The sequence below is a fragment of the Propithecus coquereli genome, unplaced genomic scaffold (assembly GCF_000956105.1).
Source record: "Propithecus coquereli isolate 6110/MARCELLA unplaced genomic scaffold, Pcoq_1.0 Scaffold128, whole genome shotgun sequence".
Taxonomy (NCBI): domain Eukaryota; kingdom Metazoa; phylum Chordata; class Mammalia; order Primates; family Indriidae; genus Propithecus; species Propithecus coquereli.
The window spans coordinates 1,400,211-1,420,327 of NW_012136969.1; the positions used below are offsets into that span (position 1 = coordinate 1,400,211).

Consider the following 20,117-nt stretch of genomic DNA (forward strand, 5'->3'; position numbering starts at 1 on the left):
TTTTGCCCTACTCTTGTATCCATAGCCAAGAAGTGTAGTTCCAACATGAATGAATGTTGGTTGATAGTTTTGTTTACACGAACAAAGAGATAGACAAAACATACTTTTAAGTTTAATCTTCATTATTAACATCTTCCCTCACTGTCTAGATTACATCAAGACAATCTATTAGGCCCTATTTGGTGGCATTTGCTGATTTCCATGGTGGTAAATACCCTCTTCGCGGCCAATTGCAACCTACGAACACAATGTCCGTGAAAGGGGAGCTGGGAAGAGATGCACAGGGGGTGTACATCATTATACGGTATTCACGCCATGCAGATATAAGGATGGAAATAACCTCAAGAGCACAGATAATAGTCAAATGTACTAAAAAATTAGTAAATAACACCATTTTGTTTATATTTATATAATTCAGTTAATTATAAGTTCACGCAACTTCTTGATAACAGCTGTGTTTACTAACCAGCTTGGACATTTCCTGTACACTTAACAATCAGCTCAGGCACACAACTTGCCCGTCTCTTCTCAGCCTCATGGTCCAGCCAGAAAACCCACTCTCCGGTGGAGCCTTCCAAGGTGCACTGCACTTTGTTGATAACTCAGGTTTGAACTCATTTGTGTTACAACAGCCTAATGTCATTATGTTGACTATGTCTGTCTCCTGATAAGCTATCTTAACACCCAGCAGGGGTTTCAGCACCCTGTGACTGCCGAGGAAGCCTTTCTAGAACAAACTGGAGGCTGAGAAGGTGACATTATCACAGGCCTCACCATTTCCAGCAGGAGTCCAGAGAAGGGGACACAGGTGTAAAAACGGGGCAGGGCAAGAGCCTGCATGCCATCCTCCTCTGGGGCCACACATTTCCCAGAAGAAGACCATAAAGAATAGCTGTTTGGGGACAGATTGCAGCCCCTGTCCGGGAACAATCTTATGCCCACAGGACAAAGGTCTTGCTGCCTCAGGACCCAGGAACCTTGGAAAGGAAAACCAGTCTTTCTAAACCAGAGAAGTTAATCTAAAAAGAAACCACTATGAGTCTTCTTTTTTCATCCCAATTAGGGCTTTGCAAACCGTTTTCTATAATGAACGAGGGAAAGAGAGTGGGCCTGGGCCGTCCATTCACACATCCACTGTCTCAACTCTTCTGGAAAGTGATGGGGCACAAACACCCAACCGAACCCCTAGGAGCTTAGATCCCCACCAACCCCCAAGGGGGGAGAATTCCTGAGTGGGGAACTCAAGACCCCACGAAGAAAACATGGCTAGGGAGGAACGAGACTGCTGGCGAATCTCTGAAGCCTTTATAAATGATCACACTGGATATCATAAGACAATAAAAGCAGCCCCCAAATAAAGAGGATACCAACAGCAGCATACATTTATCAACTTAGCACAGACTGGAGCCTGGGCAGGTGATTTTCACTTATCTTGCATCGACAGAACCCGCTCAGCACCCTCCTCCCTAGCAGCTGCAATGAGCTGCCTGCAAATGAGTTGTGAGGACCATACACACAGTACGTCTCTGACTTATACTCCTTGATTTCCACCTGCCTGGGGCCCCTTCTCTCACCAAAACTCCCTCTCTGCTTTGACCCTTAGCTCCCATGAGCCACCAGAGTGCAGTTTTAAAGGATGGGATTCTTTTCTTCACCTTCCTTTATCTTTCCTGGGGCCTGACTGCAAATCCTTCACTCCTGCCCCACCGTCCACTTGCCTTCCTTCCCTCATCATCCCAGTGGGAGAGGCCTGTGATTGACACAGGCAGGTTCCCAGGTTCTCCGGGTTGCACTGGACATCTGCTGCTTTTGCTTGCCCAGTATCCATCCCTGCCCTCCTGAAAACAGAACTTCAATTCTCCTTTGAGGAGCCACTTCTCTCCCACTTCTAATCCACCCATCATTGGCAGGTCAGACCCCGGCTCCAGCTCCAAAGGCACACAAGGCCTGGCTGATCCATGCATTCCCTCTCCGCAGACACAGAGATAGTCAAGGACGGGCAAATGACCCAAGTCATTATAGATTTTGCCAAGCCAAACCAATGAATGACCTTTACTCCTGGGATTTTGCTGGGCCTACTGAGAAAGTAGCCATCTTTCTGCTGGGGTTGCAAAATCAGTAGGAAGATAAAGGAAGCCTGCAGCTGCTCACCACCACTTGGGAGACAGCCTACCTGAGATTTGGAGAAAAACACTCCTAAAGCACGCGGATCCAGACATGCGTGAAGCACACCCTAGACACTCCCATCACATGAGCCAATGAATTAACAGTTTTTTTTTCCTTGGATCAGTTTGAGTGGAGGGTCCCTCATTTGCAACTGCAAGAACCCTGATTTGCACAGGGTTCAGGGAAAGTAAGTAACTTAAGTGTTGGAGAAGCATTTCTATGGGTGTATGTTTGTGCATATAAACAAAACTCACCTATATTCAAAAACCACTTGAGGGAACTTCACTATACCTTTAGCACAGTAAAGACAAAAATACAAGACAGGATCAGGGAAGAGAAGGGACATAACTGTTTGTTCAAATTAAAAAAAAAACCCGGCCTTGGGTTGTTTCCGGCACTTAGGGGCCCTTGCGGCTCTGCACCGCCAGGTCACCACGGTGAGAGGAGCAGGCTTCAGGACGTCAGGGGACTCACCCTCGTCCGTGATGGTGCCACTGCTGGAGCCCCCGCTGCTCTTGGACTGCCGATGGGACGAGGAGGAGGACACTGAGGACTCGGCTGTGTGCGCTTTGGGTGACGGGGAGGGCGTGAGGGTGGGGGAGGTGCTTTTGGAGGTAGTGGAAGTTCCGGACGGAGGCCTTGTGCTGGTCTCCAGTTTCTGCTGAGAAGAGTAAGGCAAATACATAAGCCATCACCTGGAGAGTAGAGATGATGAAAGAGACACCCACAACAGGAACATGGGCGGTATTTGACTCAACACAATGTTTAACCAGGACTAGGAAATCTACTTTTAAAAACATGCAAAGCAGAAACAGCATTATTAAAACAGTTATAGGAAAATCCACCCCTGGAGCAGAGAGACGGGGGTGAGATGCAAAAAGTGGCACATTATGAGTCAGAAAACCCAGGTACTAGTCCCATCCCTACAGCTACTAGCACTGTGTCCTCTGCCACGTCCCCTCACCTCTCTGGGCCTCAGTTAACCAGCTCTAAAGTGTAAGTGCTGCTTACGGATGCACAAAGGCCCTTTCCACTCTCGGTGGTCCTACACCAGTCACTTCCAAACTTCTCATCAAAGAACACTTCTTATTTTTCCCTTTTGTTTGGTGATGTAGCTTTTTTACAAATGCTTTTAACATTGAAATAATTTTAAGACATATAAAAGAGTTGCACAGATAGAACAGAGTTCTCATATACCCCTCACTCAGCTTCTTCTTTTTTTTTTTTATTTCAGCATATTATGGGGGTACAGATGTTTAGGTTACATATGTTGCACTTGCCCTCCCTCCCCCACCCAAGTCCGAGCTTCAAGCGTGTCCATCCCCTGGATGGTGTGCATCGCACTCTTTGTGTATGCATATACTCGTCCCCTCCTCCCCACTCCCTCTCAGCTTCTTCAGACATTAACATCTTACATAACCACAGGACAATCATCAAAACCAAGAGGTTAACGTCAGTGCGACACTGTTAACTACACTAGAGCTTTGACTCAGTTTCACCAGTTGCTCCGCTGATGTCCTGATTCTGGTCTGGGCTCCAAGACCCCACGTTGCATGGAGCTGTCCTACCTCCTTCGCCTCCTCTGATCTGGGACAGCTCCTCAGTCGCCCCTTGTCTTTTGTGACCTTGCCACTTTGAAAGGTCCTGGTCAGGTATTTTGAAGAATGCTCCTCAATTTGGGTTTGCCTTATGCTTTCCCATAATTAGATTTGCTTATGATGTGTGTGACGACTGCCGCAGAGGTGATGTGCCCTTCTCCGGGCATCACACCCGGGGTGTGTGGAACGTGGAATCTGATTTTGGGTGATATTAACCTTGGTCACTTAGTTAAGGTGCTGTCTGCCAGGTTTCTCCATTTTAAAGTTACTATTTTTCCATTTACAATTAATAAATATTTGGGAGGAAATACATTAGGGTAAATATCTTTTTTTTTCCTAGGTTTGGTCCACTAATTTTAGCACTCATTGGTGGATCTCATAGGCAGCGATTATGACCATGGTGTTCCAATGGGTAATTCTCGATTTTGCTCATTCCTTCTGCCTTTATTATTTGGAATGCTTCTGTATGGAAGAGTTGTTATTTCTTTCCCATTTATTTACTCAATCATTTATTCGTATCAGTATGGGTTCAGGATATTTCTCATTCCCTGGGCTATAATCCAATACTATTGTTATTTATGTTGTCGCTCATTGTTCCAGCTTTGGCCATTGGGAGACTTGCAGGCTGGCTCCTGTGTCCCTTCAACATGCCTCTTCTTCTTTTCTTTTCTTTCTTTTTAAAAGCATTCCCTACTTTCTGACACCACAAAATACTTTAGGATCATCTTGTATTTTCAGTAACCCAGTAGAACAAACCACTTTTCCAAGGCCCTCCAAGGTCTCTTTTATCAGAAAATGACGTTTAGAAATGAAAATATGGCCACTAGGCTGCCCACAGCTACTGAGATGTCACTGTTTCTAGGCCCTCTCAGTGGAAAGAGCAAGGAAATACAGGAATGTACACTAAGCCATGTATACACACACAGCCACACTTACTCCCATATCTATCAACTCTGAGTATGTATTTCTTAAAGCATGCATTCGTACTGCTTCAAATAGATAACTCTGACTTTAATCCGCCATCCACGGGGTTCATTCCAGTACTTCCCCTTTGATTCTATCTGACAGGAAAGAACCTGGCTAACAATTGTATTTACTTATTTGTTCAACACTAGTAAATATGTGAAGCGTACATGTATGTAAAAAAAATTATACATATGTAAAGTGGTCTCAGAATTACTAAACCATAGCCTGGTAAGAAAAAAAAATGCATCGACTAGAGTACAGTGCTTGTGTGCAGTACTTTTTGTCTTCACTTTACAGTATCCACTGAACATATGGTTTTCTCCTCCACCACTTACAGCATGCTTACGCCATTCATTTGTAACACGGTTAGATCCTTTGTCATCGCCTGCATGCCATCTTTGGTTACTGGTTGATTTTGTTTTTTAAATATGCATATAATAAAAATAGCTATATACAATTCTGTGGGATTTGACAAACACATAGGGTTGTGTAGCCGACAGAGTACCACAGAACAGCTCCATCATCCCCAAATTCCCGCATGCCAGCCTTTTCTAGTTAATCTCTCCCCCAATCCCAAACCATACAAATAACTGATCTATTTTCCATCCTATAGATATAGAAGAAAAAACAAACTGTTTTTCCTATGTTCTCACCCCACAACAATCAACAGAGAAGGCTTCTGTGACCAAACACGTGGGGATTTTAACCCACACACCAAGCAAGCAATCAATTCTGCAGTGGACACTAGCTGGGTGTCCTCCAATTCAATTCTGACACTAGCTACCTGAAGACAGTGTCAGATCTCAGAGGTTTAGGGCTCAGTCCCACAGGACTACACCCCACTTCAGAACCCAATTAAAAGCTCCAAGTTGTTTTACCTGTGCTTCTGATTGGCTATAAATTAGGACTCCCCTAACCCTCTCCTTGGGTTTTATTAATTTGCTAGAGCAGCTCACAGAACTCAGTTTATAGTTATACTATTATACTACTATACTGTTATACTATTAAGCCGTAAAAAAGAATGAAATCCTGTCATTCATTCCTGGCAACAGGATAGAACTGGAGGACATTCAGTTAAATGAAATACACCAGGAATAGAAAGTGAAACACTGCATGTTCTCACTCATATGTGGAAGCTAAAAAAAAGTTGATCTCATGGAAGTAAAAAGTAGAACAGAGGATACTAGAGGCTGGGAAGGGTAGGAGGAACATAAGGGTAGGGAGAGATTTGTTAAAGGATACAAATTTACAGCTCAATAGGAGGAGTAAGTTCTAGTGTTCTATACCACTGCAGGATAACTATAGTTAATGATTATATATTATATAGTTTCCAATAGCTATTAACAGAAAGAGGATAGTGAATATTCCCAACACAAAGAATGATAAATGCTTGAGATGATGTAGCCAACTAATTACCCTGATCTGATCACTATACATTACATGTATCACAACATCACTACGTACCCCATAAATATGTATAATTATTATGTGTCAATTAAAAAACTAAAAGTATCAAAAAGATATTACAAAGGATACAGATGAAGAAATGCGTAGGGAAAGGTATGGAGAAAGGAGCATGGAGCTTCCACGTCCTCTCTGGGAGCACCACCCTCCAGGAATCTCCATGTGTTCAGCTATTGGAAGCTGTCTGAACACAGTCCTTTTGTGCTTTTAGGGACACTTCATCACATAGGCATGATTGACTAAACCACTGGCCATTGATGATCAGCTTAACCTTCAGCCCCTCTTCCCCTCCCTGGAGGTGACCAGCGCCCATCCAGCAGCTGCCTAGAGGCTTCCAGCCACCAGTCAACTCATTAGCATACAAAAAGACATCGCTGTGGCAATTCCCTGAGCATTTCAGGAGTAGTATGCCAGGAAATGGGGATGAAGACCAAATACGCCTTTCAGAATACCACATATCCCTATAGTTTTGCCTTTTCCATAGTATCATATAAATGGAATCATACGATATGTAGACTTTTGGGTCTGGCTTCTTTCACTCAGCACGATGCCTTCAGGATTTATTCAAGCAATTGCACGTATCAATATTCCACTGCATGAATGTACCATAATTCATTTATCCATTCACCTGCTGAAGAACATTTGGGATGTTTCCAGTTTAGGGTGATTATGAAAAAAATTGCTATAAACATTCACAGATTTTTGTGTGAACAGAAGTTCTGTAAAAATTCACTTGGGTAAATACCTAGGAGTAAGATAGCTGGGTCATATGGTAAGTAAATGTTTAGTTTTATGAGAAAATGCCAATCTTTTCAAGGTGGCTGTACTATTTTACATGCCTACCAGCAACGAATGGGAGTTTTAGTAGTTTCTCATTCTCATCAGCACCTATACCTTTTTTTTTAAAGCCAGTCTAATAGGTATAAAGTATTATCTCAATTACGGGTTTAATTTGCATTTTCCTGTTAACTAATGATGTTGAACCTTTCTTCATATGCTTATATTAGACATCTATATGCCTTTTTTAAGTATCTGTTTAGATATTTTGCCCATTTTAAATTTGTTGTTTATGTTCTTATTGCTCAGTTTTGAGAATTCTTTATTTATTCTGGATAAAAGACCATTGTCAGATATATGATGTGGCTTGTCTTTGTATTTTCTTAATGATGTCTTTTGAAAGGCAAAAGATTTGAGCTTTGATGAAGTCCAATTTGCCAATTTTTTCTTTTAAGGATCATGCTTTTGGTACTGTATTCTTGGCAAATGCAAAGTCATGTAGATTTTCTCCTAGAAGTTTTGTAGTTTTTCATTTTATATTTTGGTCTGTGATCCATTTCAAGTTAATTTTTGCATTAGGTGTGAGGTACACATGGAGATTAATTTTCTTGCATATGGACATCCAATTGCTCCAGAACTCTTCAGTGAAAAGACCACCCTTTCTTCACTGACCTGCCTTTACATCTTTGAAAAGAGAAATCAGCCAACCAGGTTCTCTATTCTGATCCACTGACCTCTGCATCTGTCCTTCACTAATGCTACACTGTAGCTTTATGATAAGTCCTGAAACTAGGTGGTGTGAGTCTTCTTTCTTTTTTGTTTGTTTTGTAATTCTTTTGACTATTGTAATTTCTTTGCATCTCCATATAAAATTTATTATCAGTGCTGAGATTCTGATTGGGGTTTGAATCTATAGATCAAATTGCAGAAAACTGATTCCTTTACAATACCACCTCCCCATTTAAGCTTCTTTGACTTATCAGTGTTTTATAGATTTCAATTTATAGATTCTGTACATATTTTATTAGATTTATATCTAAGTCTTTCATTTTCATATAATACATTTCAAATGCATTACAAATGGTATTTTTTAAATTTCAAATTTAAAAATGCTAATGGTTTTAATACTAATTGTTCATTGCTAGCATACAGAAATGCAGCTGACTTTTGTATATTGACCTTGTATCCTGACACCTTGCTGAACTTACTTATTAATACTTGGAGCTTTTGTACAGATTCTTTGGCATTTTCTACATGGACAATCATGTCATCCAAAAGTAGAGATAGTTTTATTTCTTCCTTTCCCATCTGTAGGTCTTCTATTTCTTTTTCATGCCTTATTGTACTAGTTATAGTTTCTATTATAGTATAAAGCTGAGAGAGTTGGATGTGAGAGACAACATCCTTGCTCCTGATCTTCGGGGGAAAGCACTATTTTACCATCAAGTATGATGCTAGCCATACATGTTATATATCAGATTCAGGAAGTTCCCCTCAGTTCCTAGATTGCTGAGTTTTAATAATGATCAAATTTAGAATTTTGTTAAGTGCTTTTTCTGTATGTTATTCTTTAGTCTACTAATATTGTGAATCTCATTGATTGATTTTCTAATGGTGAACTAGATTTGTATTCCTGGGATGAAATCTACTTGGTCAGAATGTATAATACTATACTATCCTTTTATCACTGGATTAGATTTGCTAATATTTATGAAGAGTTTTATATTTATGTTCACAAGGGCTATTGGTCTGCCATTTCTTTTCTTGTTAGTCATGAAAATGCATCCTTGCTCCCAATCTTAGGGGAAAAGAGGAGCCAGGCTTGGTGGCTCACACCGGTAATCCCAGCACTTTGGGAGGCTGAGGCAGGAAGATTGATATGCAAGACCAGCCCGGGCAACATAGCAAGACTCTATCTCTAAAAATAAAAAAATAACAAAAATTAGCCAGGCATGGTGGTGCACACCTGTAGTTCTAGGTACTTAAGAGGTTGAGGTGGGGGGATTGCTTGAGCCCAGAAGTTCGAGGTGACAGTGAGCTGTGATCTCACCACTGCACTCCAGCCAGGGTGATGAAGCAAGACCCTGCCTCAAAAAAAAATTATAATAATTCAACAACTTAGATGAAAGGGAATAATTCCTTGAAAGATACAAAATATAAAACTCACTCCAATAGAAATAAACTGAATAGTCCTATATATATTAATTTATTTTATAAAATTAAAAACCTTCTAAAAGAGAAAACGGCAGGCCCAGATGGTTTTACTGGCAAATTTTATCAAACCTCTAAGGAAAAGGTAATACCAACTCTACATAATCTCTTGCAGAAAATTAGAAGAGGAGATAATAGTTACCAACTCATTTTATGAGCCAACACAGCTGTTTTTTTCTTTCAGCACTTTAAAGATGTCACAACAGTGTCTTTGATTTGCATGGTTTTTGAAAAGAAGTCTGCTGTAATTTTTCTTTTTGTGTCTCTATAATTTCTATTTTTCTCAAGCTGCCTTCAAGATTTTCTTTGTCTTGTTTTTAGTAGTTTAAATATGATAAGACCAGGTATGTTCTTTCTGGTATTTATCCTGTTTAGTGTTCTCTGAATTTCCTGGATCTGGAGTTTGGTATCTATCATTAATTTGGGGAAATTCTCAGACATTATTTCTTTAAATATTCCTTCTGCTCTACCATTCTCTCTCTCTCTTTTTCTTCAGGATTCCAACTGCCTATATGCTACAGCATTTGATATTATCCACAACTTCTGGGTGTTCTGTTTTGTTTTTGTTTGTTAACTTCTCTTTTCTTTGTGTTTCAGTTGGGGTAATTTCTACTGACCTATCTTTAAGTTCACTGATTCTTTCCTTGGCCACATCAAGTCTACTGAAGAGCCTGTCAAAGGCATTCTTCATCCTTAATACTGTGTTTCTTATTATATTTCTAGCATTTCCACTGGAATCCTTCTTATAGTTTCCATCTTTCTGCTGAAATAGTTATTCATATGATCTTGCCTGTTGTTCATATTTTTCATTAGTATCTTTAAATTATTAATCACAGTTATTTTAAATACCCCATCTAACACTTGTGTCCTATCTAAGTCTGATTCTAATGATTGCTTTGTTTCTTCGGAGTACGGTTTTCTTGTCTTTTTGTACGTTTTATAATTTTTGCTAAAAATTGGACATCTTGTATAGTACAGTAGAGACTAAGATAAGTAGTTTTTATGCCTGGAAATGGGTACACCTTTCCTTCTACTAAGCTTCTAATGCTCCTTCTAGCTAACTATATTCCAGTGTGGAAAAAGAAGTCCCTCTCTTAGGTTTTGAAAGATTTTGTCGAAAAGCTGCCTATATTACTAATAAATTCTTCTCTCTTCCCTCTGCTCTTTCTATAAAGAAGGACATTCCCAAATACAATTTCTGATTAAGCAGGAGATAATTAGTGTACTCCCACAAAACAGATCTTTGCCAAAAGCAAAGAAACATGATACTCTGGACCACATGGGCAGCGTAACTGGGGAAGGGTTGGGTAAATATAAGATTATTTGGGATTCTCTGAAATATGTGAACTGTTCTCTCTATCTCTGGTGTGGCAGACTAGGACGTCATCACCAGCCCTCCCTGGATCCATACCCTTTGCTTTGTATCTCTGTGCACTCTCCCACGGTGGGCATATTGACTTGCTTAAACTACTTGATTGGTTTTCAACTCACACCTTCAGCCGTTGCCATGAGAACATGCCCATGCTTGCTGTGGACACGCATGGCCAAGTCGTCTTGGCCACTCCAGTCAACAGCCAGACGTATCAGTGATCCCCCCAGATCAGAAGAACTTCTCACTAAGTCCAGACTAAACCGCTGACCCACAGATGCACAAGCTAAATAAATGTTTTTTGTTTGAAATACTGAGTTTTGGGGTGGGAATAAAAAGCTGCTCTATCTAGTGGGCCTTCTGGGCCCCCAAAGATCTGAGAAGTGTTGGTGCACATTTTAACTCCACCCATTCTGTGTCTCCTAAGGCTCATTTCACACTAACGCACGATCATTCTAGACACCATGCCTTGTGAATATTCCACCACTACACTGAGCTGCTTGTTTTAAGCAAAGTACAAAAACCAGATACGGGAGGCTCATATTTTGAATACTAATTTCTAATTCTTACTAAGGGAGTCTTTGAAAAGCACTTCATGGCTCTATTTCACTGCTGGGACAGAAAACCCACTTGTGTCCTTTGATTTAGGGGCAGTGGCTTCTAACAGCCCTGGGCTGGGCTGGCTGCAATAGACTCTCTGCGGGGAAAACAAATTCCCCAGACCCTACCCTGAGAGTCTCATTCAGTTACGCTGGGGTGGAACCCAGAAATCTGAATTTTTAAATAGCTCTCCAAGGTCACAGCATATTATTACATTAATGATATCAGGTGATCATTGAAATGGATGGTTTCCCTAGTTTATGGTTTCCTGAATGCATCTTTTGACATAATTTCCCTTCATCAGATTATGCTTATATATAGATTATATGTGACAGATACATCCAAGTGAGGTAATAGTTAATATAATTTATAACTTAGATGCCTGCCTATTTCCAACACCAATTTAAGGACACTAATAATATCTAACACATTGATAAAAATCATCAGAATGAAACAGAAAATTTTAGACAACAAAGAGAAAAAAAAACTATATCACACCCTTAGACTGGCAGACTTAACGAGTAGCTCTGAGTTTCCTAGAAGCAAAGACAAAAACAGAAATACAATAATTATATAAATTCTTACTAACTGATAAAAATATATATATCGAAGTATCAGTAGTGTCTTTTTTTTTCTACAGCTAAATTCTAAAAGGAACTTAATTATATAGGTCCTTTACACAAATAACTTTGTGTAACATAACGGAAATTAAGCTAATGTGTAGGGAGAGAAAAACTGTTGTGGGACCTAAATTGTAAAAGGAACCTAATTATGAAGGTCCTGTTGCATAAGGAACTCTGAATAACAAAAAGAGTTTTGTAACCGACCATGGTTGGGCAGAAAATAAAGATTCTTTCTCATACATGCATTAAGACATAGATCCCTGAAGGTACTTCTTTGACGGGCAAAGGCCTAGGGATGGAGCTGGCTGTGGCCTGACTTCTCTTAGGGAGAAACCTGAAGACATCTAGGAAATATGATGAAGGTTGTACCTGGACTTGGGTCCCCTCAGAGGAGGAACTGCGCTAGGCTGAACTATGAGGGGGCCCTGGGGGCCACTGGGTGGAGGAACTCATTCCCACTCACAACTGAGAACCCACACTTTGGGGGCTCACTCCATAAACCAACCAAGGCAAAGGGGTTCAGGAAGCGGAAAGGCAGAATCCAGAGACACTAAAAGACTTCCCATTCCGGAGAGGCATTCGGTGTTTCTCATGCAGTGTGTATTCCAGAGACGCTGACGAAGGACTGACTACTCACTGGCTGCATTAAAGGAGGAATGGTCCAAAAAGCTGGCGGGGGAGGCTTGGGTTCTGTCCTGTCCGTGACCTCCCATCAGCTCCCCCCTGCCGTGCTCTCGCCCCTGGAGCACTACACAAGCTGTTCCCTCACCTGGTGCAGTCTCACCAACACCCCTGGCCCACCCCAACTCTTTCACCTGGCTTCTCATTCGTCCTTCAGAGGCCTACTCAGATGGCACTCAGCCTGGGTAGGGACCCCCACCTGTGCCCCCACAGGATCCCCATTTCCCCACAACAGCCCGTGACACTAAGGTGTGATGCTCGTGTTCTCTGTAACAACGAGTGGTCACCAAATCCCTCAGTTCACGGTGGGATGCTCACTGCTGGCAGTGCTCCAATGAGGCACAGGACGGGTGAGTGAGGTAGAGGTACAACAGAGACTAACGATGCTGCCAACAGCGACAGCTGACACTGACACAGGCTCACCCTGTGCCAGGCCCCATGCAAAGTGTGGGGCTGAGACTTGAACCCAGGCGGTTGCTGCTGAACCCATGCTCTTAACTCTTTTGCTCTCATCAATGAACAAATGTGTGCAAAGTGAGGCTGGATGACCCTCAGGGCTGCAGGAAGCGGGTGCACACCCTGGCAGTCCATGGCACCTCAGTGCCCCGTCCTCTCTCTTGGAGATTCGGAAGGAGGTGAGTACAAGCAGCAGACTGATCCAGCCCTCTCAGGAAGCCCAGGAATGGCTGGCTGGAAGGGGCCTGCCTTTCGTCCTGTCCCACGACTAAGGAACCGCCTGTGCTCCCTGGCACGTGGCCATGTTAGGACAGAATCTGTGAGTGTAGTAGGGGGAGTCAACGCAGAATAAGCACCTTGCCACCGGGAATGCTGCCACCTGCAGGGGAGACTGGAAGCTCAGACGGGCTGGACCCTGGCGCTGGTCCCACAGGACTTGACCGATGGCTGGACTTCTGCTCAGATAATCTGGCTGCTTTTTTCCTCTGGGCAGCGATTTGGGACAATACGCTGTCTATGCTGCCACCTGAGGAGACAGAAACAGAGATGAGCTCCATGGGCACAGAGTGCTCCCTCCAACACAGGGGTGGAGGGCTGCCCTGTGCTGGCTGGGCTGAGATCACGTCTCCCAGACTCCCTTCCCCGAGGGGCTCCAGGCCAGGGTTGACCACACGAGAACTCTGTTTGAGAACTGGAAGGTGGACAGCAGGCAGCAAACACCATAGTGCGAAGACGTCATAGTAAGAGGCAGGGAAGAGGCAGTGTGGGCAAGACCCAGTCCACCCTCGCTTTCCCTGTGCCACACTGGCTCGTGCCAGCCCCTGCCAGGCACAGTGCAACACCCTGCCCCAGACTCCTGCAGCAGCCCCTCTGCAGTGCTGGCCGACGGCTGCTTGGGCTGACTCGTCCAACTGCACCAGTTTCAGGAGGGCTAGTCAGTGACTGTCCCTCACTGTCTGACTCTCCCTTTGGGACCTTTATGTCCCCAGCTACTCCCACAATTGAGTCAATAAATTCCTAACTCCGTAAGACTCAGGGTGGTCTGCTTCTTTGGATCCCGATTGCCACTTTCCCGCTCCCTGCTTACCCACATCTACTGGTAACCTTGAATTGTCATAAAAGGGAGGAAGAAAGTGGCAATACCCAGGGCTGGGGGATGCTCGAGGGAGGACACTAACAACTAATATTTACAGAGGATTTACTATGTGCCGGGCACTGCTATAAATACTTCACATGTATAAACAGAGCCATTCTGGAGGGCAAAACACATCAAAAGCCTCAAAAATAGGCAAACCCACAAACTCTGCTGTCCTGACTCCAGGGGACTTATGTATGGAAATCACTGAACAAGGAGGCAAATCTGGAGGCATGAAGGCATTACTTAGGGAGGCATTACCTACAAGAGCCAAAATCTAGGAACAGCCTTAGTGTTCAACAACAGGGAATTGGTTAAATTAAACTGTGAAGCCTCATATAAATGGAATACTGTTTGGTTATTAAAAAGATGCTGTGGATGGTGGCTATATGCACATTGACAAAAAAAGGTTCTTGCAATCTAGCAGTGTGTGGAAAAAGGAAAAATCAAGTTACAGAGCAGTTCACAGCTTAGTAAGTCAGGCTGCCCGGATTCGAGTCCTGGCTCTGCTACTTAACAGCTGTGAGACCCTGGGTGAGTTATTTAACTGTCCTGAGCCCTGGCTCCCCCATCTGTAAAGGGAAGACGATAACCTCACAGGCTGTCAGAGGACTGAAAGAGATAATTCATTTAAAGGGCTTGGCATTGTACTTCGCATATACTAAGTGCTCGATAAATTATTATTCCTTTTTATAAATATTTATAATATGTATACAGACACTTTGCAAAACATATACCAAAGTGTTAATGCTGATCCCCAGTGGGTGAGATTATACCTTGTTTTAGCATTTTGGCTTGTCTGGCTTAAAGCTTTTCCAACAACAAACAGGGTGGCCTTCCTGAAAAGCGGGCTTTGGTTAATCCTGGATGAACTTGGGGAGGATCAGAAAGTATGCTGTAAGCTCAAAATAACTCTGGGCACTCTGGTGTGAGACCTAATTGCCACCACCTTGCTGTGTGACCATAAGCAAATCTCTTGCCTACTCTGAGCTTCAGTTTTCTCATCTGTTCAATAAAGGGGCAGAATGAAAAACTCTCTAAGGTTTAGCCTCAAGGGATTTTATTATTTTTTATTTTAATTTTTTAAAAAAATAGAGATGGGGTCTCACTATGTTGCTCAGGCTGGTCTCAAACTCCTGGCCTCAAGTGATGCTCCTGCCTTGGCCTTTCAAAGTGCTGGGATTATAGGCTTGAGCCACCGCACCCAGCCCCTTCAGAGATTTTAAACACCATGAAAACGGCATGCATTTTTCTTAATTTCCTATAAAACTTTAAAAGGAAAAAGGAATTGTGGACTTTATTTCTTCCCTCTCCATCCACCTGCACGCCCAAGAAAATGCACAAAAGAAACTCTGAAGTGTGAATTCACTGCAAAGTTCCTTAGCCACATCAAGGAGAACGTGCCTGTGTGCCAGTCATTTCTGGGACTATTTGTAGACTGACACAGGGGCAGCTCACCCCTTAGCCCCAAGGGGTCGTCCCACCTCCTACGGGCAACGGCCAGCTACCCACCTGAGCGGCTGTGCAGCTCCCCACCGTGCCTGCTTACGCCCCCTACCCCGCTGGAGCCGCCTGAGGAATGGGGTGAGTGGTTCACGTTTCCGGAACTGGCAGGAGAGGCTGGGCTTCTGGAGAGACTTGGAAACTTAACGGGCCTGACTGGAGCCTGCAAGAGTAAGGTGGGTGTGGTGGTTAGGGTCGTGCTCCTCCCTCCAGCTGTGCAGGACGGCAGCAGGAGGGACCCTGAGCTCCTCAGGTGCACCCCCAGCCGAAGCGCACCCCGCCCAGCGCGTCTTTGCGCAGTGCTCAGCCTGTCAGGAGTCCCTAAGGCACAGAGCTGTGTCTACCTGCTGACCACCTGCCCATTAGCTCAGGCGAGCCCCCCCACGTCGTTTCCCGTGGGTCACCCTGCTGTCAGTCTCACTCAGCTCCAGTGCCTTCCAGAAAAGAACCCTGACGGCATCATATGCTGACAAAGCCCAGAAGTCTCACCCCAACCAGGACAAAGTCCAGCCCCCTCAGCACAGCATGGCCCAGAGACCACACCCCAAGCCTGCTTCCGTGATGCTGCCCTGCCGGTCCCTGCGCCTGGACTGCATCTTCTCCTCCCCACATCCTTCTGGAGCCTTTCCCAGCGCCTCTGGCCCTGCACGATGTTCCTGCTCCGGTCCTCCTGACCCGACCTCGCCACCCTCCCTGCTACCTGTACTGCTGCCGTCACAGTCACACTGAACTCCTTTGGGTTTCCTGACAATGCCCATCCCTGTGCAGTCAGGGCCAGCTCCCTCCTGCCCGTGTGCTCCATCCAGCACCTAGTTTGTTCGCATTGCAACCCTTGTCTCAACTTGAGAGTGCACATTTGCTGTGGGTCGCCTGTGTGTCTGATTCCTCTGAGGACTGTCATCTCCATGGGGACTTTGTTCTCTGCCATATGTATCCTCTGCCCCCAGCTCTGGCCTCAGCACAGAGAAGGCACCCAGTAGATGTGACCAAAGGTTGTAGCCAGCTGAATTGTGGTCCCCAAAAGATAAGTCTGTGTCCTAATCCCAGAATCTTTGAATATCAGCTCAGAAGGCAAGAGAGGGACTATCGTCTTACATGCGCTTGCCCAAGATGTGCTTAAGTTCAGGATTTTGAGAGAAGGAGCTTATTCTTATTTGCCAGTGGGCCCTAAACGCAATCGCACGCATCTTTAGAAAAGGGAATTTCCACAAAGAGGAGGCAATGTGACCACGGAAACAGGGACTGGAGTGACACAGCCACCAGCCAAGGGAAGCCGAGAGCCAGCAGCTACAAGAGGCAAGAAACAGATCCTCTCCCGGATTCCGTGCAGGGGGTGTGGCCCTGCCAACATCGTGATTTCAGACTGCGGCCTGCGGAACCATTAGAGAGAATACATTTCTGTCATTTTAAGTTCCCAGTCTGTGGCAATATATTACAGCACCTACGGGAAACTAAAGCAAAGGTTCCCTCATCAGAACCCCACTGTGGGCTCCCCTGAGGGAGGGACAGTGGTAGATCCCTGGGACCCAGAATGAGGTCTATTTGCTGAGTGAGCAAGACAGAGCACACCAGCAAAGGCCTTGCACACACGTCCTCGCTCCTCTACCTGGGATGCCACTGCCTGCTCCGCACTGGGGAACAAGCTCTTCCACGGCCTGTGAATCCCAGCTCACTCAGATGTCACCTCTTCTTGGAGGCCTCTCCTGATTGCACCACCACACACAATCAACTCTGGTGCTCCCAGGACACCCCTTACCCTGCTCCCTGCCTCATGTTCTGTGCCTGTGTCTTTGCCGTGGCCACCTCTGGGGCAGTGTCAGCTGACTGGGCTACATGGAGGCGGGATTCAGGGAGTGTTCACTGAGCAAATGAAGCAGGTGGTGATGTTCTGTCCCTCTGGGGTTAGTTGAATTCTCAAGAAAATGTGGCCATGGAAGAAGTTTCAGGGGTGGTTCTACAACTCCTTCTACATTCCTGCCTGACCGAGAGCAGTGGACTAAACGCAAACCCGTCCTGCTTGTTTCAAGAGCGTCTCTAGTGCCAGGCTCTGGGTCTCCCACTATCGATTTGACATTACGACAGCTGGAGGCAGCAGCAAGTACGGGGGTCAGCCCCATCCTACAGACAGTCACCCAGCACAGCAGGGCCTTGGGTTCACTGCATCTGCTGTATAGACACAGGCTACACCTACAGCGATAATCTGCCCACTGACAGGACTGCCTCCATACACACACACCAAGGCCACGGAATTAGAAACCTCTGTGGTCAGAAGGACAGAAGTCATGCTCCCTGTGTGTGCAAGAAAACACCAATAGTGCACATGGTTGCTTCCTAGAACACTACTCTTGTCACAGATTAAAAGCCAAGAACCTGATTTCTGGTCCCAGGCTCACCCCTGCCTGCCTGGTGATCGTCAGCAACTTACTCCCCCTCTCTGGGTCCCAGTTTCCTCATCTACTAAAGAGAAGTTTGGATTAGATAGATTGGGTCTTCAAACTGGGTTCCTTGGAGCTCCAGGGTTCCAGAGGGGACAGATGTTCCCCCCACCCCAACATTTTGAGTTGCTTTGTAGGGCTTCATCACTCATTCAAAAGAAAAAATAAGCTGCGACCCCTCTGGATTGGCTGGTGTGAAGTCTCTCTGCCTGAAACACAGTGATCTCTGGTTCGGTGAGTGAGGTGTGACAACATGGACCACTTACGGTGTCTGTGCTCCCGCCGCCCACAGGGTGGCCCCTGCTGGCTCTCTGGGGCAGCACAGTCTTCATGGCATCTGACTTCCCATTGTGGCAGGTCCGGGACCGATCAGAGCTCCACAGTTCAAAACTGGAAGGGGGTAAGAAGGGGGGGATGACTGCCTTCAGCTTGTCACTCGGGAGTCTGGTGAAGGGGGCTCCGTTTCGAAGCTGAAAAAGACAGGCTGGGGGTTAGACGAGCCCAAGAGGGCTCCCGGCTCTGGGGACAGACTCCAGGCTTTTCCTGCTTCTTGGGCAGGGCACCACCACCTGTCCCTCCAAGCTGGGAGCCCCGGGCATTCTCGGCTCTCCTCCCAGCAACTGAGCAACGCCACGTCTGCTGTGCCCCAGCTCGGGCTCCTGCTGGGTCTGTCAGAGTGGCAAGATCAGGGCAGGGCAGAGGGGACTGAGAGCTGAGGAGAGCGGGTGACGCTGGTGTGCCACCGGGCGAGGCTGAGGCAGGGGAGCCGGGAGAGCACAGAAGAGCACACCCTGCCACAGGTGGAGCACACCTGGGAGGGCACCACGCTCAGCCAGAAGCTGGCCCGTGAGCACGGAGTGTGGCATTCCAGACCCATGAGGGGACACAATGCAGAGAGGCCTGGGGAGGAGCAGGACCGGGTGCAGAGCTGCCAGGAGACCAGCAAGAGTGGCCTCGGGGCTGAAGGAGGAGGGGCAGGGATGAGGGCTGGGCCCAGCTACGCTCCCTCCCCAGCCCACCACATCCCAGCCCACTTCAGCCACGCCTCCTGCCCACAGTTCCAACTGTAATCTAATTTTAAACTTTGAAAATGTGATTTGGGGGTCAGTATGAAACCCACACAGTGATGACTGCTAGATCATCAAAGAAAAGCATCCACACAATCCATGCTCACCTTAATTAAGAAAAGACAGTGAATTTTGTGCCAGATGGTGCTTTGTGGGGACGGGCATCCCACAGCTAAACCCGCCTCGGGAGCCAGGCAGGCGGGTATGTCCGCACCGATGGCTGCACATGCCCATCAGTGGGGTGGACTGGCGCCCTCTAGAGGACACAAGCAGGTGGGGCAGAGCTTGTTAGGGCGGGAATGCAGGTGTCAGGGCTGCCACCTGGCTCAGTCCTGCTTTCCAAGACAAGTGCTGTCCCTCTGGACCTCCACAGCCTTACCCAGCAAATGAGGGGCTGGACTGACTCACAGCTGCAAACTCAGCATGGATGGGCATTTTCAGTCCCCCGGGTAAGAGTCTTACGCGCTGCGATGGGTTGATATATGTAAAGTGCCGTGAATAATGCCTGGGACTTAGTGAGGGCTGCAGCATTTGCTATTTTTATATATAACACGATATCATATTCATAGATGCTAAAAAAATTGCTCAGAAAACACACTCAAAAGATATATACCACAAAATGCCAACCATGATTATCCCTGGGTGTGTGATCAAGGGTGAATTTATTTTCCTTCTTTATATTTTACTGCATCTTCCAAAATTTCTATAATAGCATTTCTGTCTTCATACCAAAAATAATTATTGCTATTTAATAACACGCTCAAATGCGGGGCAGCACAAGCTCCCGCAGTCGGTGTTAGAACTATCGGTTTACACCTGTTGGCACGGCAGGGTGCGGAGGGCAGATCCGCCAGGACCCCGTGCAGGGCTCTGCAGTGCCTGCCCCTGCTGCTGCCTTCCAGGGAGGACCTCTGTTCCTTTGTCCTCGCCAATACTGCCCTCTGCTGGCCAGTGTAGGGGGCTTCACGCTAAAGGGCTTCAAGTACAACTTTAACCATTAGGCTCTCATTTCAGAGGAGAGGACCACGAAGACCAGAGAGGTGAGGTAACACATCCAAGGTCACAC

At 45.6% G+C, this 20,117-nt stretch overlaps 1 protein-coding gene across 1 annotated transcript in view; it reads right to left on the reverse strand.

The window, feature by feature from the left end:
- The window catches only part of ANKS6 (ankyrin repeat and sterile alpha motif domain containing 6), a 58,177-nt gene that overhangs the window by 18,190 nt on the left and 19,870 nt on the right, over positions 1-20,117 (reverse strand). Inside the window, exons 9-12 of the mRNA XM_012638289.1 lie at positions 18,251-18,454; positions 15,559-15,712; positions 13,268-13,437; positions 2,641-2,824 (exon numbers count right to left, since the gene is read on the reverse strand). Of these exons, the coding sequence (XP_012493743.1) occupies positions 2,641-2,824; positions 13,268-13,437; positions 15,559-15,712; positions 18,251-18,454 (712 nt within the window). The remainder of the gene's footprint in view (positions 1-2,640; positions 2,825-13,267; positions 13,438-15,558; positions 15,713-18,250; positions 18,455-20,117) is intronic.